At 44.3% G+C, this 25,363-nt stretch overlaps 1 protein-coding gene across 12 annotated transcripts in view; it reads left to right on the forward strand.

The window, feature by feature from the left end:
- The window catches only part of GSE1 (Gse1 coiled-coil protein), a 931,659-nt gene that overhangs the window by 881,363 nt on the left and 24,933 nt on the right, over nucleotides 1–25,363 (forward strand). For 6 of the 12 annotated variants that reach the window (XM_069217784.1, XM_069217788.1, XM_069217795.1 and 3 more), the window contains 6 exons: nucleotides 12,474–12,655; nucleotides 15,750–15,950; nucleotides 18,395–18,586; nucleotides 19,827–20,212; nucleotides 20,819–21,143; nucleotides 24,679–25,271. In XM_069217784.1, coding sequence (XP_069073885.1) covers nucleotides 12,474–12,655; nucleotides 15,750–15,950; nucleotides 18,395–18,586; nucleotides 19,827–20,212; nucleotides 20,819–21,143; nucleotides 24,679–25,271 — 1,879 coding nt within the window. The remainder of the gene's footprint in view (nucleotides 1–12,473; nucleotides 12,656–15,749; nucleotides 15,951–18,394; nucleotides 18,587–19,826; nucleotides 20,213–20,818; nucleotides 21,144–24,678; nucleotides 25,272–25,363) is intronic. The other 6 variants (XM_069217785.1, XM_069217796.1, XM_069217789.1 and 3 more) reach the window with 1 other exon arrangement.

Raw genomic sequence — 25,363 nt, forward strand, 5'->3', positions numbered from 1 at the left:
CAAGGAAATTAAATGCATAGTATAAAAGTGGAAAACAAAATATAAAAGCATAATTGTTTACGCAAAATAAAATCAAAAGGGGCAAATGTCTGTAAGATGGGTAACATAAAGATGAGAGAACAGATTCAGATTAAAAAACAACCTCAGGCATTGGTAAACTGATGCAAAAAATGCTCAGTATTGGGGAAAAAAGGTAAAACAGGAAGGGGTTCAATTAAAGATGCCTAAAGTAAAGATATGTGTAGCAAGATTGAGAACATAAGAAACAATAATTTGCAATATAATATGTCTCACATTTGCTTGAATAAGAGTGATTGGCATTTGTAAATTCATAACTAGACTTTTCTTGCCACATAAATTGGTCAACCCTGCCTCATTATTTGTATTTTTTCTGCCACATAATTACAGTGGCCCCGCATATAACTAAAGCACTTAAATTTACCTTCTTCCATCTGCAGCGAAAAATGAAAATGTAGCCATTTAGTATCCTAATTTAAATTTGCAATGCTAATTCCAATAGAATACCACTTTCGCCACCTCATGCTGGCTGGCTTACACCCCCCCCCCCCCAAAAAAAAAGACACAAGGCAGCCACTGAGGAGTAAGAAGAGAAATAAACTAGAAGGGTCACCCAAATATATCAAGAGTGTTCAAACAGTCATAGTGCAATAAGGATGTTAAGTTGGGCTGAATCATGGTTATAATTGCAATAAGGAGAGATTAATAAAACATATATAATTATTATGTAAACCCAATAAAAACGTTTATCAGAAATAAACTTTTGGCATTGGACTATTATGCTCAGAAGAGCCCCTAGAGGACACTGCAATTAAAACAGCATTTGTAATAAACATGGTCATGTAACCCTATAGTTAAGCCCCGAGAGGGAATAACCACATGAAAAGGAAATGTTAGAAAGTAATGCAGTGTAACCATATATTTAGCCTTAAAGGGCATACACATAACACATTTTAGGGATACCAGGCCTACTGCAATGAAATTACAAACAATGCCTTTAAAACACAAACTACTCACAGTTGTAAAACAAAAGTTACAACCACAAGAGCACTTAAAAAGACAGTGAATGGTGGGAAAGTTTATTATTTTGGGTTCCCCACTAACTTAATATATGCTCCCAGACATGATGTAGACAGAATGAGCACGTTGTTGTGAATGTTTTGAAGGTTTTCCCGTTGTCCTAGGACCACCACATGTTGAGTTGAGATCAAAAATGTTTTGTGGAAGTAATGCCCTGCAAAGCATTGTGTGGCGAGTTTCTGTGCTGCGAATATTGTACTATGTTGAGTGTAATGCTTAGAATAGCCCCTAGAGGACACCACAATGAAAATAGCATTAGTAAGAAACATGGTCATTTAACCATACAGTTAGCTCCTTGAGGGCATAACCACATGAAAAGAAAATGGCAGAAAGTAATGCAGTGTAACCATATATTTAGACCCTAGAGGGCGTAGTGCCTTACACATTTTCCGAGCTTACAGGCCTACTGCAATGACAGTACAAACAAGGCCCTTAAAACACAGACCACTCCTAGCTGTAAAATAAAAGTTCCAGCCATGAGAGAGCTTAGAAGACACAATGGTGGGAGGGGTTATTATTTTGGGGTCACCACTAACCTAGTGTGGGGACCCAGAAATAATGTAGAGAGAAAGAGCTCTTAGTCATGAACTAATGTAGAGAGAAAGAGCTCTTTTGGTGGTGGTGTTCCCATTGTCCTAGGACCACCGCAGGCTGAGTTTATGGGCCCCAATGTTTTCTAAAAGTAATGGCATGCAAAGCATTGAGACGAGTTTCCCGAGTGCCGTGAATATTGTAGTATTGGCTCTCCTGCTGAGTCAGGAGAGCCGCTTTGAGGATTTCTGTGTTTTTTTTAATTTTTTTAATGTAAAGTATTTATCAATTGCAAGTGTTTTTGTGAAAGCTATGGAGCGTGAAGGGGAGAGCCAAAAGAAATGACTCTGATTAGGTAACAGTGTGAACAATGTGACCAGTGCTTCAATTCCGCCGATCGAGTTTGTGCAGCTCTGCGATGTGAGCGTCATGACTGCCGTGGAGCACGAAGGGGAGAGACAAAGAAAATTTTTTAAAAAAGCGCGCCCATGCTGAATTATATTGGCACTCGTGCAGTAATCCATGTAACAGGGCCAGTCTGCAAGGCAGTAACAAAACAGCCCCAAGGTGGGACAAACGTAAAGCATTTACCAATGACATCAAGGGATTTTTTTAAAGGCACGCCCACGAACAAGTGAAAGGGATGGCATGGTTAAAAGCCCACAGAATACTTACAACAGGTCGAAAAAGCACTGGCATGCTCAACCTAAAGCCCAGCTGTTGGCAATTCAAAATCAGAGGGTAAACAGGTTGTCCATGGCACAGTGCTGGGAGAGCTTGGTGACAGAAAGCAGAGGGAAATGGTGGCTGAAGCTGTGGTATGAATGAACAGCATAATTATAAATGGATTTAAGCGCCACCTTTCCTTGACTTAGGTTTAGCTACACTGAGGCATTGTCTGACATTACAGTCCATCAGTAAAGAGCTTCTAAATCTGAAACTCGGCTCTTCATTGTGGTTCCTGGAAAGGCAGAGAGTCTGTGAGGAAGGATAAGTAGTTTGTATTTTCAGCACTTGAAGCTGCCCAGGCTGATCTTCCCTCCAAGAAGAAGCACTGTGAGGGTGTGGATTAGGGTTTTGGATGGCAGAGATTTGCGCATAGAGTGCGCTTGGTGTACTTCTGATGTGATGTTTCCTCCCATATTCAGGTTAGGATAGTACTCAAATATGTCCCTCCTTGTGATTTTTGTAGTGTTTTCAATCATTTATGTTTTTTCAAGTTTGTTGACAGACCTTCACTGCTGAACTTTTCTGAATCCCGAGGGAGATTTTGAAACTTAAAAACGCATCAGTGGCCACAGGGGCCAGTATAAACTTGGGGGCACCATTTGGAAGCCTATTTAACGGTTTGTTAAAAATACTCTTTCCAGCTAGTCATTCATACATTTTCACGTGGATCCTATAATTCTTTAAAGTCATCCTTCTCATGATCTTCAAATAATTTTTAGTCCAGTCTTTCACTTTTATAATAACAAAGAAGATTAGTAAATGACGAAGAAAGTTACTTACATGTAACACTAGTTCTAGAGCAGTGACACTCAAAGTATGGCCCGGGGACCACATGTGGCCCTTCTGATCTTTACATGTGGCCCCTTGGTCAACAGCAGCACTGGCTGCTGTTTACTGGACACAGCACTAACATTAAAAAACAAGTTAAATAAACAGTTTAGTGTTTATTTACAGGGTAACTAAAGTTAAAGAAAGGATGTAACTAGTTTGCCCTACACCACTTAAATGACGAAGAAAGTTACTTACATGTAACACTAGTTCTAGAGCAGTGACACTCAAAGTATGGCCCGGGGACCACATGTGGCCCTTCTGATCTTTACATGTGGCCCCTTGGTCAACAGCAGCACTGGCTGCTGTTTACTGGACACAGCACTAACATTAAAAAAAAAGTTAAATAAACAGTCTAGTGTTTATTTACAGGGTAACTAAAGTTAAAGAAAGTATGTAACTAGTTTGCCCTACACCACTTAACTTTAGGAACACCATTTTAAACGCATCACTTTTAAGTTTTGTACCACGTGCATTCTGAAGGCCTGTATTTTGAGGTCCTCTTTCATGTGATAATGAACAAAAAGGAGGAAATGTGAAATAAAACAATTGCCTAGGATCACACAGTTTGGTAAAGTGGAGAAGCTGGGATTAATCCCAGGTTATTTGGTATCACATTGTGCAATTCAGACACTAGATTTATATGCTTTGCTTCCCCTAAACCCATCTTACCTCCAACACACCCCTTGAATGCCACCCCTTCCCCTATTCCCGACTGCCAACCTGTTGGCATCAATGTGGCCCTCGGTCACAGCACAGACCAGAATTGTGGCTGCTGGAAACATTTTTGTGGGTACCCATGTTCTAGAGCTTGTGTACCTTCCTTAAGTGCAAGTACTCCTCCCGAACCATTTTTTTTTTCAATTACATCTTTTACCATATTTTTTTCTGTTCCCAGACATAGAAACATCAAAAATTTAGAGGAGCCTGCAGGATTTCTAATACCCATTTAAATTGAAACGTAATTTTTGAGGTATGTATTCACTTTGTTGAATGGCAGGAGTAGCCTAATAGGGTATTGCCTGAAATCTCTGAGGTCCACCCTGGTCAGATAATTACCAGTACTTAAAAAATTAATTCGCACATTCCACCCATGAATTTCTGTTTTCTCTCAGTAAGATCTACCTGTGGACAGCATTGTATATTCAGCTTGGGAATTTATCAGAGTTACAGAAACTACAGAATGATAGTTAAAAGTAAGTCATTTGGTCTTCACTCTGTGAAAAGAGACTTAAACTACAGAGTGTTGCTCTCAGTTATTCTTCAGTTGTGTAAAATGCTTCAGGTGAAGGCTGTCCTGGGTGCCTCTGCTTGTTACTGCTGCATGTTAAGCAACACCTGCAGCTTTAAAGGCTTTCACTTCCTAATACCTCCAAAGCATTTCCACCACACCGCGGGTCTACATTTACCTGCTCAGCAGCTAATGAAACTCTTCATGCCAAAGGGGATTGCTCTAAAGAGGTTGTAACTAGATTTGCAGATGATGTATGGCCCATTAGTTACATCTCATTGACTCCAGCACACGAGTAATCCTGTTATTTAAGGGGGGAGATAAATAAAGGGAGAAAAATAACTGCCTGCGTTCTGGCTGAATTTGTTGTTCAAAGGGACAGTTGTTGGAAGCAGGAAACAGACTATCGGAGGCAGGTCATTGGTAATCACTAGTGGTGGGTTGGAAATTCCACTGCCACGTGCTGGAGTTTTTTCTTGCTCGGCTCGCCAACATTGAGTGAGAATTTGCGTACCCAGCACGATTTTCCGCAATAGAATGCTTCCCGGCGATGTTTCTCAAAGTGGGCGGTCACATCAGTTTGACTTAAGAAAGCTACCATGCAAATAGAAAATCTACTCAAGCAGCAAAAAGAAGCAGCGCCTTCTGGCACTCCACGTAGTGCTGTCCATGCTGACTTTACATCGTGGAAAAAGCTCGTGGCGGTAAAAGTCAGCGGGAGCAGTGCAACGTGCCCGATTCTGCCCGCTCGCGGAACTCCACGGTCTCTTCCGGAGTTTTTATGTAACTCTGCCCGTTCCACCCAGGCCTACCACTCACCTGGTTATTCCCATTCTACAGCGGGTCGTGTCTTTTATTTTTATTTTTTGGGAGGACCAGTGTACATTTAGTCTTCTGAGTCTTTATTTTTTTTGGCAGTGAGGTATTTTGTCCGGAAGGACACTGTACCTATGTTTCTGCATTATAACATCTGGAAAACGCTCACTTTAAAATACTGAACACAAAAAATGGTGAGGGAACAGCCATTGTAAAGGATAGTCTGACAAACAGTACAGTGCCTGTAAAATGGATTGTACATGTGCATGCACCCATCCTCCCAGCTGTTTCATGCATAAAAGATTCCACCCTGGACTCATTGCAAGACATGTTCTTTTTTTTCTCTGATTTCCTATGGGATGGACACTAGGTGATCATCCACTGGTAGAGCAACTGCCATGGTCCAAGTAACTTCTCTATCACCAACCATTTATCAACCCATCTAGAGATAAGGATTGCTTGACCTAAACAACCTGGGATTTAAGGTACCCTTGCCCAGCAGCGGGGGACAGAGACTGCAGCATAAAGGTCAAAAACTGGTTACAGGTTAAAAATACATGTGGTGGTATTCCCTCAAACTAGCTTAAATAACTTCGATGTCGTTTTCTTCGAGTAGCTCTTCTTCGCCTACTATTAGTCCATTACATTATGATCCTTTTCATTCACACTACAGCACAATTTCATATTGATTAATAATGGCTCTACAATAGCCCAAATGCATTATGGTCCTTGTAGTTCAAGTTGCAATGAGATTGCTTCAAGTTTTGCATTTTGGCAACCCCTGGTACATATGTAGCTCTATTTGGACCCCCTCAGAAAGGTAAAAAATAGATGTGCGAGCCCTCTCTTTGCAGGATGTTTACAGATCTCATTTTTATGCCGAGAATACAGGGAGTGCAGAATTATTAGGCAAGTTGTATTTTTGAGGATTAATTTTATTATTGAACAACAACCATGTTCTCAATGAACCCAAAAAACTCATTAATATCAAAGCTGAATATTTTTGGAAGTAGTTTTTAGTTTGTTTTTAGTTTTAGCTATGTTAGGGGGATATCTGTGTGTGCAGGTGACTATCACTGTGCATAATTATTAGGCAACTTAACAAAAAAAAATATATACCCATTTCAATTATTTATTATTACCAGTGAAACCAATATAACATCTCAACATTCACAAATATACATTTCTGACATTCAAAAACAAAACAAAAACAAATCAGTGACCAATATAGCCACCTTTCTTTGCAAGGACACTCAAAAGCCTGCCATCCATGGATTCTGTCAGTGTTTTGATCTGTTCACCATCAACATTGCGTGCAGCAGCAACCACAGCCTCCCAGACACTGTTCAGAGAGGTGTACTGTTTTCCCTCCTTGTAAATCTCACATTTGATGATGGACCACAGGTTTTCAATGGGGTTCAGATCAGGTGAACAAGGAGGCCATGTCATTAGATTTCCTTCTTTTATACCCTTTCTTGCCAGCCACGCTGTGGAGTACTTGGACGCGTGTGATGGAGCATTGTCCTGCATGAAAATCATGTTTTTCTTGAAGGATGCAAACTTCTTCCTGTACCACTGCTTGAAGAAGGTGTCTTCCAGGAACTGGCAGTAGGACTGGGAGTTGAGCTTGACTCCATCCTCAACCCGAAAAGGCCCCACAAGCTCATCTTTGATGATACCAGCCCAAACCAGTACTCCACCTCCACCTTGCTGGCGTCTGAGTCGGACTGGAGCTCTCTGCCCTTTACCAATCCAGCCACGGGCCCATCCATCTGGCCCATCAAGACTCACTCTCATTTCATCAGTCCATAAAACCTTAGAAAAATCAGTCTTGAGATATTTCTTGGCCCAGTCTTGACGTTTCAGCTTGTGTGTCTTGTTCAGTGGTGGTCGTCTTTCAGCCTTTCTTACTTTGGCCATGTCTCTGAGTATTGCACACCTTGTGCTTTTGGGCACTCCAGTGATGTTGCAGCTCTGAAATATGGCCAAACTGGTGGCAAGTGGCATCGTGGCAGCTGCACGCTTGACTTTTCTCAGTTCATGGGCAGTTATTTTGCGCCTTGGTTTTTCCACACGCTTCTTGCGACCCTGTTGACTATTTTGAATGAAACGCTTGATTGTTCAATGATCACGCTTCAGAAGCTTTGCAATTTTAAGAGTGCTGCATCCCTCTGCAAGATATCTCACTATTTTTGACTTTTCTGAGCCTGTCAAGTCCTTCTTTTGACCCATTTTGCCAAAGGAAAGGAAGTTGCCTAATAATTATGCACACCTGATATAGGGTGTTGATGTCATTAGACCACACCCCTTCTCATTACAGAGATGCACATCACCTAATATGCTTAATTGGTAGTAGGCTTTCGAGCCTATACAGCTTGGAGTAAGACAACATGCATAAAGAGGATGATGTGGTCAAAATACTCATTTGCCTAATAATTCTGCACTCCCTGTATATCTTACTCTGCCCTTGCATAGGACCCTCAGCCCCTGGAGGTGAAAGACAAAGGCATACATCATCTGCCGCCTCCCTCCCACCCCAACCTTGGTGATGTCTGTCGGTGCCCTCCCCTGTACATTTCAATCATTATCACAAGAAAAACCTTCTGGGGAAGGTCAGAGGGGCCGCCTGTGGGCTCTGGGCTGAGGTCAGGGGGTCAGGCGCCAGGGTGTAGAGGTGTGGGGCCCTCGGCTTCAGGAGGAGCGAGGGAACAGCTGTTTCTTCTCATTACCATCTCTAACCGAGGAGGCCATCTTTGTCAATTAAGCCGTCTTTGTCAATTAATTATGGGTGATGTAGCTTGTTAATAGATGAACTGTGCAAGGGAAGCTTGTGCGTGTTTGTGGCAACAGTGCTGAGCAGACACAAGCCGGAGGGGTGGGGGGATGCGAGGGACCCAGCTTTACTGAGGCTATGCAAGGGGGGAGGGGGTCGAGTGGGGTCACGGACCCCGCCTGGCTGCTGTATATTTAGGGTGACGCTCTGGCTAGGGGATAGGAAGATGGATAGCCCTTCATTAAACTCGTCCGGGCCCTGCAGTGCTCACAGATATACACCGTAATTAAGTGAAGCCATGCAGCACGGCCTGCAGCCACCACTGTGCACCTCACGCAGGCTTTAAAGCACAGTCGACGCAAACACGATGCAGTGCGGCAGAACCCGGTGTAGCAATGCCGCAGATAAATATATTGACCTGTCGTTCAGAAAAGGGCATCTGGGGTTAGGTGTCCCACGTCTGAGCAGCCCTCTGATATCCAAGACCCAATGTGCAACTGTGCCAACACAGTGGGTGTGTCACCAGGAATACGTACACGTAGTTAATTACAAATAATTGTGCCCTTTACGGATAGAAAATTTTCGGGCCAGTTGCAAAGTGGTGCTTAAGGGGGGAGGGTCTGTTTTTAGGGGGCGTGTGTGTATGTGGTTGCAGGAGGTTGCGAAAAGGCGAGATGGGATTTCCTGTTTTTTTAATTATTATTTTGTTTATATATGTGTCTATGCCTCCGTTGGACGGAAGCAGAGGGGCGAGTTCTTGCCCGGGCAGTGCTGAGTGCAGGCCTTTGTTACTAGACGGGGCACACCTGGGTGCGCCCCTGCCGGTTTGTGCACGCGCTTGCTCGTTTGTTCGCGTTCCTTACCGCTGTTCATACATGTGTTTTGTCCACCCACCCGTCCTCTGCGCCATTCTCTCCCCCTGCCCCCCACCCCCTCAACAGTTTTTGCCGGAAACGATAAATGCTGCCATCCAGGCCACGTGGGGTGAAAAACGGTTCCTCTTACAAGGAGCCACACAAGTCAAAAAGACGCACCAGGGGGGAAGAAGGAGCAAACAAAGGCGCGGTGAGAGGTGTGCGCGAGCGAAGCTTGAACTCGGATTTTGACTTCTTTTGACGTCTCTGAACTGCCTTTCTGCCTCGCCACACATCCAGGGTACCGCTGAGAGGCACCGGCTCCCACCGCTCTCACAAATCCATTAGAATGGCTTTTATAAGCCTTTTAAAGGTACCTCTGAGATCTTCTCAGCGCTGGTTGGATCTGCGCCAGACGAAGCCCGTGTTAAACGGAGCAGATCAAATATTCTGCATCGAAAGTATGAGGAGCAACATGTCTACCACTTGATATTCCATGTTCTCGATGCCGATCTTGGCGGGGTGCAGATATGTGCATTATTACATGTTTGTCCGTGTGGATCCTGGCTGAAGGTGGCTGGTGAGAAGAGCCTTTCAGTGGTGGCTGTAGGACCTGGTTGGGGCAACAGATATCATTTCTATACCTTTCTTCTGTTCCACTCCATGCAGTGCTTTTTAAGAACTTGTACCGAGTACTGGGAGCATCTAAAACAGTCAAAACCTGAAGCACGCTGGATCACAAGGCGCCTCGCCTTTTATTTTACCAATCTAATGCCTCCTTGCTTCCGGGATCTGTATCTTCCCGACTGAAGCAGGCAGCAATCCCTCCACAGCTAAAGAAACCTACAGCAGATCACGAGGGCCTCTCCGGCACCAGACCATATTTCTGACGTACCTACCTACAGAAAATTGTGGAAAGAGATGTAACGAATGGACCACACAAATATAAGACAAACCTGCTATCAAGACAGGCTTTAGACTTCAAAGAGGTAGAGTCCTTGTTAGCAAACCGCTGCAAGGACCTAGCAGAGAATTGCCCAGAAGCCTTGATCTTTCATTCTATTAATGCCCGGACTGCCCTGGAGGAATGTATCTGTCATGAAAAGGGGGACCTAGTGCACCTTTACTGCTTATATGTACCTCTTATGCACGAGCTACTGATTTTAAGAGAAGTGGCCCTTCAGTGGTTATTTAATGTTTGTACAAACACTGGAGTGTGCAGGCGCCCCTGTGGTCAAGCAGTTAAGCCATCTGCAGTATTGGACACTAGTGTCGGGCACAATACTGAACTCTGTCTGCTCTTTCGTCTAAGATCGGCCCAGCTGAACCGGCTGGGACAGAGATTTGTGTGTGGAGTCTCAGGGCTCCTGTCATCGGTGCTATTGCTCCAGTTTTCATGCACCTACTTGGCCAAATCATTCATCTCCACCGCACTTTATCCCGGATATTCACCATTGATACCTAGATCTTCCTCTGGCTGAAGAGGGATTCTGGCAGTAAAGTAACCTCAGTACGCACCTCAAGCAGGTAGTCCTTTGGATGACTGACTGTTTGCGGTGTTTGAATGGTGCAAAACTAAGCTATTCATTGTTAAAAAAATGAAACAAAAGACCCTAACACCAGCACAATCCGGTCGTCTGCATATCTTCCTTTACTGTGCTTAGCCAGAACTCCAACACATGAAACAAATTGACTTTCAGGAGTCTTATTTGACACGGATGTCCTTCATTCCTTAAATAACTCAGTGGAAAAAAGAAAAGCTTTGGCTACTAAGAATTTTGTCATCTAATGGTAAATAGAACCAGGCTCTATGAAAGATAGAGTACTGCAATATCTTTTTGTAGGCTTATCAGTCATGCATTGGTTCATACATAGCAAAGAATCTAGAAGTGGGCGACTTAAGTATGTTTGAATTTCAAAGCATGACCGTGTCACGCCCTGCCTTTAATTAAAAATACACCAGAGTGCAGCTTAAGTAGTTGTCGACCACTCACAAGGCCGTCTGGTAACAGTTCCCATTATACCTGCAAAATCTGTCCTCCCACTAGTTCCCTCGACTAACCTCAGACCCAAGAACGCTGCCCGACTTTGCCAAAACCTTGGGCTATGCCTTTGTAATGAACTGAAACCAACTTTATGATGTCGAGCAAAATGCCTGACGTTTGGGAAAGACCTACAAACCACTCTTGTCAGGTGAGAGGCCCTAGTAGACTACAGTCTTATTCAACAGTTCCCACAACTCTGATAATCTTTCTGTCAGGGGAATTAACGTAGTCTCCCATCTTGTCCATGCTCCCTGAGGATCAATGTATTGGATGGGGCATTAAACATACGCAGATTCTATCAACAGGTGCTCTGAAGTTGCCACAAGATGAACTATCTGGCCCAGTACAACACCTCCTAAATAATCTCTTTCTTTGTTTCCTTTATTTAATAGGCAGAGCAACCATCACATGCTCATTTGCCCCCCCCACCTCCATCCTCCCAAGAAACCCATAAATTAAAAATTACTTGCGTGAACTTCACTTTGTGTGTGCATATTGTGTAGTCTCTGGCCCTGGGAGCCATTAAACCATAGCAGGGTGGTCTGAAACCCGCGCCACACTGTAGATATTCTATTTGGAAAGTGCTCTTGTTCACGAGCTACAAGCCTTGATCTCTACACCTCATTGATGAAATGTTATCTGTCCATGCCTGACTGTAGAAGATGAGAATTGACCCACCATCAATACATGGTTGAAAAGCAAGGCCATCTGTTTCTTTCCATACACCTTTACCTTCGTGCTATACTTACCTCGTGTCATAATCCTTACAAGTGCCCCGAGTGCATGAATCCCTTTCCCTTGCAGTACTTATTAAGTCCTGATGCAATCCCATACTTGTGCTGCAGTCATTCTTGTCACTAGCTCAAGCTTCGTGGCACTGGCATTTTTTTGTCATTGATAGAGGCACAGGCTGGTATAGGTGACACGTACTAACACCAGAGCTGTCAGTGTGGCTCCACCAACGTGCTTGACCCAAAGAATGATTTCAGTGTGACCAGGATGAACATTGACCGTTTCCTCAACGTGCTTCCTGGTCTGTTGCCAGGTTCTTTTGTGTTGCGTGGTATTCTGATAGACAAACTTTGTGTGAACCATTTTTTGTGCTATTTCTATCCCCAATACATTGGAGATGGCTTGCTGGAGGTCATCATTTGATCATAAATAGTGATGAAGCAAGAGAGACCCTGGTAAAGACTGGCCAGCACTAAATGCAATGAACTTAAAATGTGGAATTACCAGGGCTGCAGTCTTTCCTTGGTGTGCGAGGACAACATTAAAATTTGAATATTTTCCAGTTTTTGTACAACCAGAGATATGTTGCAAAACTGTATTAACAAGGTAATAACATCCTAAAGTACTGTAGCGGATTGTTTCTCCCTTGCTTTTCGTTAATGGTGTTGTTTCTCTCAGCATGTAAGTTTCTTAGTAAAAGTGCCATCATTGTTGTTCCTAGCTAAAAATTGAAGTTTCAATCTGTTAAGATCATCATACTAGTCTTTGGACTCCGTCTTGGCTGTGGGCTATTTCTGTGTTGTTCACTAAATGCGTTTTTCTTACTGTTATTGCAGCCTGACCATGGACCCAGAGGCAGTGGCAGCAGTAGCAGCAGGGACCGATTGCTTGCTGAGCAGCCGCTCCCACAGGACAAGGCGGGAGGATCGTCGGTTCCCGCACACCTGCTGGCTTCCCCGTACTCCTTTGGAATCCCGCCAAGTAGCGTAGTGCAGGACTCCCGCTTCACACCCTTAAAGTAAGTTTTTCTCCACACCAAGAAGGCTGCCAGGAATTGATTCAGCTCTTTTTTTCATTTGCTTTGTGTTTTTGAATTGGATTGGATTCTTCACCACCTCTGTTGTTGACATCTCTAAATAAATCTGTGTTGTAACAAGTCCGCCATCTACTATCTCCAATGCAGTTCTTCATTAATTATTGTAGATTAAATCTGAAGTATATCTTAAACCATACAGAAGCCTTCTTTGTTTTCCCTCTAAATCTATTTGTAAATCCTGCCTGTAGATCAATTACAAACCCTAGAGGGGTCCCAGAATAATTTGTAGCCCAACCTTTGTCCACAAGGGTGGAGGTTAGAGTTTGAGGACATTCAGATGAGATAAATATAACAATAAACTGAATTGACCCAGTGATTTTCTTGAAAGTGTGGCATGCCTCTGGACTTCATGTTTCTCTGTTGCATGCCTCGTCTACTGCTATCCCGAAGCTCTGACGTTAATGTTTACTCTCATACTGCTTTCTCTTTAACAATAACTGATCCATTCCACAACATATTTCCATTTTAAACAGCTCAACTCTTTATCTTGTGCACTTTGTAGGACATGTTCTTTGTAAGTCAAGGTAGAACAAGTGGATCTGCATTTCCTTTGTCCAGTAAACGAATTATCTAATTTTGAAAAAAAAGTTAATTGTTTTAGCAACTCGGACCCTTCTTCCTGTGTGTGATCCTTAGAATGTTTTCTTTCTCGCTACTAGTCTCTTTTACCCTTAAAACGGGCTCTAAAGCTACATGTATTTTCAGTAATGTTGGTGCTTTTGTAGCCCCTTTCACTTTTAGCGGGAGGATATGTGCTCTGGTCTGATATCTTTTGAGGTTCTGGGTATTTTTCTTTCTTGCTACTGCTGCTGTACTTGGAGTATTCACTGTATTTCTCACAGAGAGTTGCAAAGGATGGCTGTTGTCAGTGCCAGTCTCTGCGAGGAAGTGGGGACCGCTTGGGGGATAAAGGTCAAAAACGAATTGCTAGTGGTCACCTATGGGCCTTTGTCTGATATATTGGTTATGGAAGGCATCTAGCTCATTTTCCTGTACCCTGTCAGCATTTTCACAGAGTTAGGTCGTATAAACGTATCACAAGCTCCTGCTCAACCTGTATTCCAGTTCTAGAGAATTAATCTATCATTGAGCCATACTATAAGACACCAATGTTACAAAAGAATATTTTTTTTTCATTTTTTCCCCACTATTGTTTGTACAAAGGTATTGATACATTTTAACATTTCATTATAGAAATATATATTCTTTACATTATTCAAATGTTTCTTCCACACAAGCCCCACACTAGCTACTCTCATACATCCAAGCCAATCACACCTCCATAAAACCCAGAAACCAGATGGTCCAAAAATCACATAGCCCCCAGTCAGGGAAATTATAAGCTGGTCATCTTTTCCGCAACATTGACTGTGGACCATACAGCAGAAAATGGTTGCACATTTCAGTGGATTATAATTTCTTTAGTACCTCCTTCCTCAGGACCATATCAAAACCTAAATTCATCTTCTGCAGTTAGGACTTGTGATGTAGCTTAGATTCAGTTCAATACATTTCGGACATCACAATAAAATCTAAATTGAGAGGAATAATCAGGTAGTGGAGTTAAGGTTAAAAAAAAAAAACCGTAAAGGGGTAATCTTTAACCAAGGTTCCTTCTTTACATCAGTGTACACTGTACATACATAATTCGAAATTTATATCTGTGCTTGATAAAAGTTAGTCTTGTGCATTATTTTATATATATATATATATATATATATATATATATATATATATATATATATATATATCAGATACTGGAGTCCACCGGTCCTAAAGCATGTTTTACTGCCACGGGCCTGCATCTCACTGTCATGCCATAGAAAAAAAATTAGAGCATGGTGACCTAAGCAGGCTGTTCTCATAAGACCTTTTCCAAAGCCTGATACATGTTCCTTGGTGCAGATAAAGCCATCTGTAAAATGAAAATTGCCTTCTATGAATGTTGCTCAGGTGTTGCAAAATGCCTGACTTCTATTTAAGGAAGCTTTTGTTGCAGCAGCCTCTTGCTTAATTTCCGACTTTTATGTCAGGACGAGATTCACGCTCTCTTCAGGGCCCGGAGGGATTCTCGTGTAATAACCTCTGAGCAGGTTGGCTTCAGCTAGCGCTGGCATCTGGAAGGCGCGTTCCGCAGAGGAACATCCAAAGCTTGCCGACAGCTGTTGTGCTGAGTGTGGTGCTGATGAGGTGAAGGGGACTGGAAGAGCAGGATGTTCAGGTTAAGGGAAAGGGAAGATCATGAAGGGGCAAATGATGAGCATGAACAGGGCAAAAGGCTGCTAGGGTGGGCACTGGTGCATCATCTGGCTTGTTGAGGGGGGGGCGAGAAGTCCAAGCATAGCATAGATCGAGTCGGTGAAGGGTGGAATTAAGTGGAAGTCTGTGAATATGTATGTTACAGAGGTCTTGCATGGAGGGTGGTGACTGGTATGAGGTCAGAGAAGGGGAGAAAGAATATACATTGAAGGCAAGAGAATTGAGGTAAGGAGCAGGGAATCTTAGTTGTACATGAGCATGAATGGAGGACGTTGGAAATGTTGAAGAGGGACTAACCAGGGTGTCGAGCTGGAGGGAGCATCAGAGTGCCAAGTTAGGAGCATGAACAGGAAGTTGGGAGAAGAGACCATGAACATGTGGCCTGGAGAAGGGGACTGAGTTTGGGCGTTTGAGGGAGACCGTTCCGGTGAGGGAAAAGTTGGCAGATGAGTAGAAGTGTTACCCGTGGAGAAAGGTGGGAGGTGAACACAGGAGACCTGGTGGGTTACTGAGCAGGCGATGGATTGTGTACGTTGGGGACTGTGACGTGCCAAAGAGCACTCATTTGTTCTTGGGATGATGGGATGCAGGCCGGGGAAAAGCATTAAGATGTCATTTACTTTGTGTGGTTGCAGTCATCACCTGCCCAGTCCTAAGAAGCTGCATGGGGCTGCAGGCGGTGACCTACAGCTTAGTGTTGCATCTCCTATGTGCTGTGCCACTAATGAGTGTTATTGATGAGTATTTTTGCCTCCAGCAGCCTCCAGCGTCCTGTGCACCATATGGTCCCTCCGAATGCCATTACCGAGGAGTACCTACGCAGCTTCCGACCCTATCCTACAGCAGAGGATCTACGGATGCCATCCATGCCTCAGCTCAGCCTGGACCAAGCAACTGCTGCCGCATACTATCATCCTGCCTACATGACCCATCATCCCTTCCCCCATCCCGCCTTCAGGTGAGACTTTCACCCGCCACTCCGTATACAAATTAGTCTGCATTTGTGCACCCATTTCCTACCAGCCTTTTTTCCCCAAAGTCACACCCGTCTTCAACCTAGATTCTGCGTTTGTAAACACACAGACAATATGCACCCCCTTTCCAAGTAACCCTCCTCCAATACTGCCTGTAAGTGAGAATCTACATTTACAAAATACTAAAATCCTCATGATCTGAACTGGTCACCTCCCACTTATCCAACGGCAACTGCTACAATGTAACACTCCTCAAAGAGCTGGCCTGGTTTCATTCGGTGACTGCGCTCCTTCCTTCAGAGCAATTGTCCATTTGCTTGCTTAATTCTTAGCTTTGTAGCCCTCAAAGGCTTCAGTGCGGACTCCGTCCCTCCCCGTCAGTAGATGTTTGCTCTTCATTCTTCTCTTCTCATTGGCTCCCCTTTCACCTCTTGAACTTCATTTTTACTACTTTTACACATCCGGCTTTCTGATGCTCATGCACCTGTTATTTCTTTGAACCTTTCACTGATTTCATCAACTTATTATTACAATAGCCACCTGTGACAATTTACATCCTCTTAAATAAAAAAAGAAGTCGAAATGCAACCATACCTCTTGGGGTTCGGGCAGAAGAATACTGTGATTGTGTTCATCCTTTGGCTTTCTTTGCTTTGACAGCTCCTTTCCCGAGGATTGTTCTTCAACCTATTTTCGACTGCTTTATCTGTTTTCTTTATGACCATGCTTCTGCCCTAATGTGTGCCTTTTTCTACCGCTGCTTAATTTGTGGGGTTCAAGCACTCCGGCTGCTGATTTCCCTGTACTCTTTCAGTCCCTTGGTCTGTAACCTGTATGGGGTGCATTGGAGGCCAATGCTCCCTTTCACTAGTGTACACGTTTTCATCTGAGATTGAAGGTTGTCTCAATTAAGAACTTTTGCAAAAAGTTTTATTGTCCTACTCCTTCCAACTATTTGTTTGTTTTATTTATTACATTGTTATATATTGTACAGACCAGAGGGTATCCCCACACTGTAAAAGCTACACATTGATGCTGGGACTCTGTACAAAGGCCTCGGAAGAGTTGTGAAGAGGCTGGCCCTGGTGCTTCTGTAGTTGATATTGGGTCTTAAACACAAGCACTGTCGTAGCCTGTGATTCGAATGGCTGTGATAAATCTGTTTTCCATTGGTTGATGCAGTATACTCCTAATAAAATGAATCCATGGCCACATTCTTTGCCTAGAAGGCATGTTTCAGCCAGTAAAATAACTTCTCCGTAATGGGAGCCTAATCCGTTTCAGACAATGCTAATGCACAAACCCACTGAGCCAATGGCAGTCTGCGAGGTGAAGTCCAGTGAACATATCATAAGGCCCCTGGATAATGTTCCAAGACCTCATTTGCTAATATATGTACAAAGGGGCCTGTATCACATAGTTCCCATGCACATGGCTTCAGATCTAAGGTGGCATCGGTGACTTTCCGAACCATGTGTTGGTGACGGAAACATGTTATAGGTCCAGCTGGACAACTGCTCACAGTACATGGAAGAAGTACTACATGCCTGTTCTGTGTAGGAGTCATGTATTTTTTTTTTTTTTTTTTAGTTAATGCTTCCATTACAACCTCCTCCCTTTAAGCTTTGCTCACATCTTTACTATCGCCACATCTCTGTTTTTTCTCTGCTTGGTATTTTCTTCCCAGGTACTGGGACGAGGAGTATTTGATATGATTAGGAAAACCTTCTATCCCATCCCCGGGTCCAAGGTTGAATGAGGTGTTCTCTGGGCAGGTGGTGGGAGCTTCTTTTACTCTCTCTAGTCCTTGATCTTTGATTCTCTGCTGTCCGCTAGTAGTCCTAACCTGACTATGGAGAAGAATTTAAACACAGAGATCTATTATGGATAATGCCAGAGAGCTGTATTAGACAGACCTAACTTACCCCTTTACGTTCCATCTATGCACCCGTGTTCTAGAACATCCCTGTACCCCTAAGGACAACTCCAAAGCTGCTCCAATTTAGGAAAGAGTTGAAGATGACACCTCTTTGAAGAAAACTACATCACAATGCAGTACCAATCCAAGAACCAGCTACCTCTCCTATCACTCTTTACCTGTACGCTTGCCTTTGACTTTGTACAGCACTCTGCTGACTTCTTTTGGCTAGGTTTATGCTATTGAAGTACCAGATACAAGTACATTAAGAGGCTGCCTGTGTGATCAACAACTCTCCTGCTGCTTGTTGGGCCCTTCCAGTTCAACTGATTCTGTAATTTCCTTGTGTTTGCTGTCTACTTTAAAAGTATAGATCTCATGTTTTATGGTCCCAACCCCCCTCCTTTGCTGGAGCACATTAAATCCTGACCATCAAGGGACTTTGGCTAGTTGGAGAAATGAAGAGGCAATAGATTATGCAGATTCATTCTCTGTTCTCTCTCTCTTCAGGATGGATGACTCCTACTGCCTCTCTGCCCTGAGGTCCCCGTTTTATCCAATTGCGCCTCCTGGTTCACTTAACCCTTTGCACCACTCAGCAATGCACCTTCACCTGTCTGGAGTGAGGTACCCTGCGGAGCTGTCCCACTCTTCCCTCTCAGCCCTGCAGTCGGACCGCATGCCCAGCTTAGTAGCAGAAAGGTAAGTCTTTCCGCACTCTGTAGCATTGTAAGGTGTAATTATTGGGCAGCTTGTGATGGCTACTTAAGGAAAGAAGGGACAATTTACTGTGAAGACATTTTTTTTCAATTGGGGTTGTCATTCACAGAGCACATAGTGCCTAGTAATGCAAAGTGTCACATCAAGCTTTGGGTTCTGCAAAGATCTTTGTGAATGATGGTTATAGATCAGCCTTTATTAAGCATTTGAACTCCAAAAAATGGTCTTTGGGTTTTCTTGAGGCTGTTCGTATGTCATCCCATATCTGAAAGAAATTAAAATAATCTTCTTGCTCCTGCCCTTTTATCTGCTGGAGGGGTCAGTAATTTTTTGTCTCTAGAGCATGGGTCTTTTCACAGTGGGATTTTTGAGACAATAGTTTAAAGCAGCTTTTAGTCCTATTTTAGAAAGATGATTTGGCCTGCTGTGTTCTAGTTTACTGTCATTTTTAGTTTGGTCATAGCACCAATTAGCACATCCACTTTAGAGCTAATGAGATGAGCTACTAAGGCTTCATAGTCTTCTGTTAAAATGTTCTACTTCTGTGTGCTGGGTTATTACTATTGGGACATACCAGCATCTGTACTTTATCTAAACCTGCTCCTGGTGAAGTTGCAGAACATTTATGCCAAATGGTAGCAGGGGAGTACATGATCTTGCTGTATGCCGCAAGGAACTAGCCTGCAGGTGGATGTAACATATCTTTGAATCAGACCACGTGTTGGCACCATCAGACACCACTTACCACCACCCTAAACCTTGGTAACAGAGAGGCCATCTACATTGTTTGTGGCAGATTAAAAAGAAAATCAAGGGAGAGTTCACCCCCCTTCGTGAGAATGGCAAAAACTGGCTGCTTTTTAGCAATAACTGGTGACTGTCAAGCCCCAAAACCAGATTGCCAGGTGCCTAGCCTGGCATGACATTCCATAAAATCCTGGAGCTGTATGCCAGAGATCTTCATAACAACTTTTCACAGTAGTGGACTTTTGGATTTTGTCTGATAATTATAGCAATTGCCTGGATTGACAATTTTGTTAAGTAAACAGGTGATATATAATGTCTGTGATGCTTCATTCTCTTTGAAGAAAAGTTAGAAATTCTCCCAATTGCTAAAGTGTGCTCCAGCCAAGCTAATCACTATTTTATTTTGAGGATTAAAGAACCTTTAATAGAAATTGAGCTACTTACACAGACCTAACTATCTCCTTTATCCTCCTAGGCTTCATATGGACGAGGAGCTGAGACAGCGAGAGCGGGAGCGGGAGAGAGAGCGGGAGAGGGAGCGGGAGAGGGAGCGAGAAAGGGAGAAAGAACGAGAAGCGGACCGGGAGCGCGAGAAGGAGCGGGAACGGGAGCGGGAGCGGGAGAAGAAGGAACTGGAACGGGAGAAGGAGAAGGAGAAGGAGAGGGAGAGGGAGAAGGAGCGCGAACGAGAGCGCGAGCGTGAGATGGAGCGTCACCGGGAGCGCGTCCGCGAGAAGGAGCTGAGCATGGCGCGGTCATTGGAGGCCCAGTTCCTGCCAGAGGCGGAAGTGCACTTGCAGAGGGGCCTGCAGGCGGAGGAGAAGGTGAAACCGCCCGAGCAGATGACGCCGACTCGCCCAGGTGCAGTGGCTCATTTATTACTGTGTTACTGTAGGCGTCATGGGCCTTCTATGATCCTGGTCCAAAAGTGGCTAATCAGGGTTGTTCTTGGATTAAAATAAAAGGTGTAGTATTGTGCGTCGTTATTGTGCTCGAAGCCCCGAGTAGCACGGCTTGTCCTAGATGTTCATTCCAGGGGCTCGAGTATTTGTGCTTCATTTAGAGAGGGGAGGATAGTGGGATTTCAACTTCGCCGCTCTTGCACTGTTCCATGTTCTTTGGCAGTAGGAAGGGCAGAATTAAGAAATGAAGAAGAACAGTCTCCCCCGCTGTAATCTTTTTGTTTCCTTGTTATTCTGTCGATCACTGGATCAAACGTTGGATCTTGGCGGTCTCGGAGGCTACCTGTGCTGCTGCCTGTGTTTCTTTAATCTGCTGCCTCTGTTTCTGCAATCTGCTGCCTCTGTTTCTGCGTGGCTGCCCCCCTGCGTGGCTGCCCCTTGCATTGCTGCTCTGCTGCTACCTATTGTCCTCTACAACTGGCTGCAGACTTCAGCAAATGTTGCACTTTCCTCCCTGTTATTCCTGCCCGAGTAGCATCATTCTTTATTTGTTCTTGCTCTTCAGAAGCTCTGAAGGATCCTGCGCTGCAAGCTCCGAAGCCAGCCCAGCATCCCCAGCTCTTATCACCAGCCTCGCACCTCTCCGTGTCCAGCCTAATAACCAACCACGCAGGTTTCCCGCCTCTCGGGAGCGCCGCCGCCGCCGCCCTTCTGGTGCAGCGAACCCAGGAGGAAGAGAAATGGCTCGCGCGGCAGCGGCGGCTCCGGCAGGAGAAGGAGGACCGGCAGTATCAGGTGTCTGAGTTCCGGCAGCAGGTGTTGGAGCAGCACCTGGACATTGGTCGGCCCCCAAACCAAGCTGATGTTGAGCTCAGGCCGGAAAACCTCAGGTATGGGGCAGATGTGCAGTAGTTAAATAACAAACCAGCCCGTTTCTGACTGTTGATTTTGAAGCTTTTTACTGAGTGAGAGCCTTGGAAAAAGTGTGCAAACTGGATTGTTATGTTGGCAGCCCTGACCTAGCAGAACAGACTGGTGTAGAAATTCCTGACAAGCCTGTGCCTCTAGAAGACCACCAAGTCTGAAACTGTCAATCACAGTACTGGAGACTTGTCTATCTGGCCTCCTGGAACTATTGGTCTTCCAGGGGCACACGCCATGCAGGAAAGCTCCTTCTTTTCCCCTAACCATTGTTTTTGGACAATTGATAATGCAACCTGTAGAGTTCTGATGACTGGAGGAGTCAACAACTAGCGTCTCACCTGCAGACATCTCAGCAGCACCAACACAACTGCCAGGCCACATTTAGACTGAACTTGCATGGCGGCAAAACTCCCAGCGATCCACTTGTGGCATTAGTGTAGGAGTACAGATGCTTTGTAGAGGTCTAGCATCTTTGCAGAAAAAGGCCTTGTGATGAAACTGATCGGCCGGCAGCCAGACCCCCTAATCTGAGGCACAATACATACAATTCTGTGCTTCAAGAGTGCATTACTGTAGTTAATCAACTTAACTCTTATTAAGCCATCATTTCAATTAAGCCTCGTGTACTTGTCTTAAGCATGTGCATAAATAATATGGTTGTTAATCCCCTGTAGCTCCACTCTGGACCTTTATCCTTTCTGTTTTTCTACATTCTGTGTTTACCACCTACTTATACTACGTTATGTTCCAAAACTAGTGGCTCACTGGATTGATGCCATCACTGCAGGGTTCTGTATCTTAATATGTAGTTGTAGGTTTTATTTCCAATAGGTAAGCTGCACATTTAATTCGTCTGTGATCAAGAAAATGACTACCATTGAACCTGGTTGCAATAATTGTTTTCAGTGTCTATAGACTTGTGGTCGAGAACGAGCACTCTGCTTATAGTTTATTTTGCCATGTTTTGTGTAGCATTTCAAAATGTGAAAATCCATACAAATAAACCTACAGTAATTTAGGGTCAAGCAAGCTTCTTGGCTTCTGATCTGCTTTGGTCTTGATTTCAATTATCTTTCAAGTAATCATGAGTACTAGGATGGAGGAAGAAAACATTGAGGAGGCCCTGACTGTAATCTCTGTCTCTGGGCCCAACTTCATGGGCCATGAAATCTCAGTTCTGGAAATACCCATAGCAATTTAGGGTATGTACCTAACAAAGGGGCAGGTCTGGACAAAATCACTGGGGACCTTTCTCAAAGCAAGCCTCCATATGGAGTGCTAATTTCTCAGTGCTGTTTAATGCCGTACTGAACCGGGCTCCATTCCCCGACATGGCCTGGGACCCGAAATCGTTCATATATGTAACAAACATTTGTAATGCGGTGAGTCTCGCGTTTGCTCGAGTTAGAGCTATTAGCATTGTAAATTCCTAACTGGACTTTCCTTGACACACAAATTGAAAAAGAAAAGCAAAACAGTTGACGTTAGCAAGCCAATTTTAAGCGCCACAGCCACCATGCGCGTGAGCGCGAAGGAGAGACACAAAAGGAAAAAAGTTTGCTCGCAGTCAAACGTATTGGCAAACCTGCAGTTATCCATGAAACAGGGTCACTGGCCAAGCCGGTAACAAAATGGCCCCAAGGATGTACAAATGTAAAACATTTACCAATGATAACAAATAATTTTTGAAAGGCAAGCCCATGATGGAGGGATAGCGATGGGTGTGGTTAAAAGCCCACAGATCGATTATAACACGTCAGAGCGCTTGCTGCTGGACCTAAAAAGGGTTCCAGTGAAATGCCAGTTAATTATAGGCCGATTAGTCTTCTCAATAGCTCACAGAAGCTATTTAGTAGAGTTTTACTTGGTAGACGTCCGGAATGGTTGACAGATAAGGATATCATGTCCCCGTTACAGGCGGGCTTTAGGGAGGGCACATAAGACTGACCAGGCATTCCAGCTCCTGATGTTATATTGTAAAGTGATTACCTGAAAGGGGGGGTGGGGGCGTGGGCTCCATTCCGCCTTTGATTTAGTACCCGGGACGACCCTCTGGCAGGTCCTGAAGAGCTAGGGGGTACTCAGTTACTTTCAAGATATTGTGAGGCTGCACAGCAACAGTTATGTACAGGTCAGGCGCGAGCAGGCTGGTAAGTTGACAGAGCCATTCCCTGTAACGAGGGGAAGGCAGGGGTGTGTACTTGCCCCACGTTATTTTCACTCTGTTAATGGCCTTATTACATTTTTAGATCAGTCCGACATCAGCGCTCCCAAGTTGGCGAACATGAGGATCCCTGACCTTATGTTTCCCGATGACACACTCCTCCTTGGCTTCCAAAAGCTTCTGTATTGCTTTGTGAAATTTAGCATTGAACGGGGTCTAGAAATTAATCTGAGTAAAACCAAGTATATGATACTGAACCTGGGGCATTCCACCAGGGCAAATCCGACCTTAGCAGGGACCCCTTTGGAGAGAGTGCACAACTTCTCTTTCCTTGAAATTACTTTATCTGAACATCTGGGGTGACTGGCACACATCACGCAACGCGAGTTAATGCTTGAGCAACTTCTAGGAGGAATAATCGGGCTGACGCCGAGCTCACAGTTTCGCCCTGTACAGCCGGCCCTGCAGGTACACCTACATCAAGCCCCGGGGACAGTCACCTATGGAGCAGAGCTGTGGGGTCATTTGGATGCTTTTGTCCTAGAACTAGTGAAAAATCCGTTCATGCATTTATTGGTCAGCATCCCTATTAGTGCTCTCCTAAGATGCAGTCTAGGGGTGCGAGCGCTATCAGATAAGGGATCTACAGCCAATGCTCTGGTGGAGGAGGGTGTGGGCTATCCCAGAGCTCCAGCCGTATCATGGAGGCCTTGATACACCCTGGATCAAGTATGTGAAAGCTACCCTGGGAGAGATCGGGCAGGCTCATTTATGGAATATTTAAGTCCAACATGAAATCAGCCTGTTGGCAGCATAGATTCTCTATATGCTCCCAGGCAAGCCGAGGTACTTCAACTGATGCTTTCCTTACAATCAAAGATGTGTTTAAAAGAGAAGACTTGAGACTGCTGAAACTGAAACAAGCAAGCCGCTGACTTGCACTTACTTGCTATTTGTGGGCCGTGTGGAAAATGAGGGCAGATATGTGCTTCCACCGAGAACCAATCAGTGCTGCTGATTTGTGACAATCTGGAATTTGACTGAGCTTTTAACTCCATATACCCAGGTCTACTGAACAATTGTAATAATATTCATAAGTCGTATGATGTATATAGGACCGTTTTTAGAGGTTGTTTTATCCTTGACTTTTAGCATTGTCTTAAAGTATTTACCTACTGTGCCTTATTTATATTCTATTGTGTTTTTTTATGTGCCTTTATGGCCATTGAGCTGAAATAAAGGTCTTGAACTGAAACGAAACTGTTTATCTTTATATGCTGTTTTTGTATAAAAAATATTCTCCTGTGGTTTCTTGACTAGTCTTTTTTTGTTTACAGATCTGGATCTAATCGCCTTGAACCAAGTTGCCGAGATCAAGGCGTGCACTTTGGAGGTCCACCGCCCCTCATTTCTCCCAAACCCCAACACCAGGCTACGCCAACCTCCCTCTGGAACCCCGTTTCCCTGATTGAGACACCCACGGATTCACGACGGACTCAGGATAGTGCCTCGCACCTTACGCACACTTCTCAGTTTGAGCCCAACAGACAAGTCATTCCTTTGGTAAAAGTGGAGCGGGGTCACTGCTCCGAGAAGTTTGACGACGTTGCTAGGCGCAGGGAATTACTTGAGAAATATCAGCCAATCAGGGAGCCTGGGTCGTTTGAACACAATAGTTATGCGCATGGGCCATTCTTGGCTGAACTGGAAAAATCTACTCAGAGCATCCTCAGCCAGCAACGGGCGTCCATGTCACAGACTGGGCAGTTTGATACGCCTTTAACCCACAAGTCTACTGCGGTCTACCGACACCCTCTGCCAAAGTCCCAGGACCCAATGTATATTTTCGATGAGTTTCTGCAGCAGCACCGCAGGCTCGTCAGTAAACTGGACCTTGAAGGGAGGAGGCGCAGAGAGGCCAGAGAGAAAGGTAAGACACATGTCGCCAGCTTGCCTTTTCATTTTTCCATCATTTGGACTTCTCTGAGACAGAAAGATTGCAAATCAGCCTGGATTCTCTCC

This window comes from Pleurodeles waltl, chromosome 12, assembly GCF_031143425.1.
Source record: "Pleurodeles waltl isolate 20211129_DDA chromosome 12, aPleWal1.hap1.20221129, whole genome shotgun sequence".
Taxonomy (NCBI): Eukaryota; Metazoa; Chordata; class Amphibia; order Caudata; family Salamandridae; genus Pleurodeles; species Pleurodeles waltl.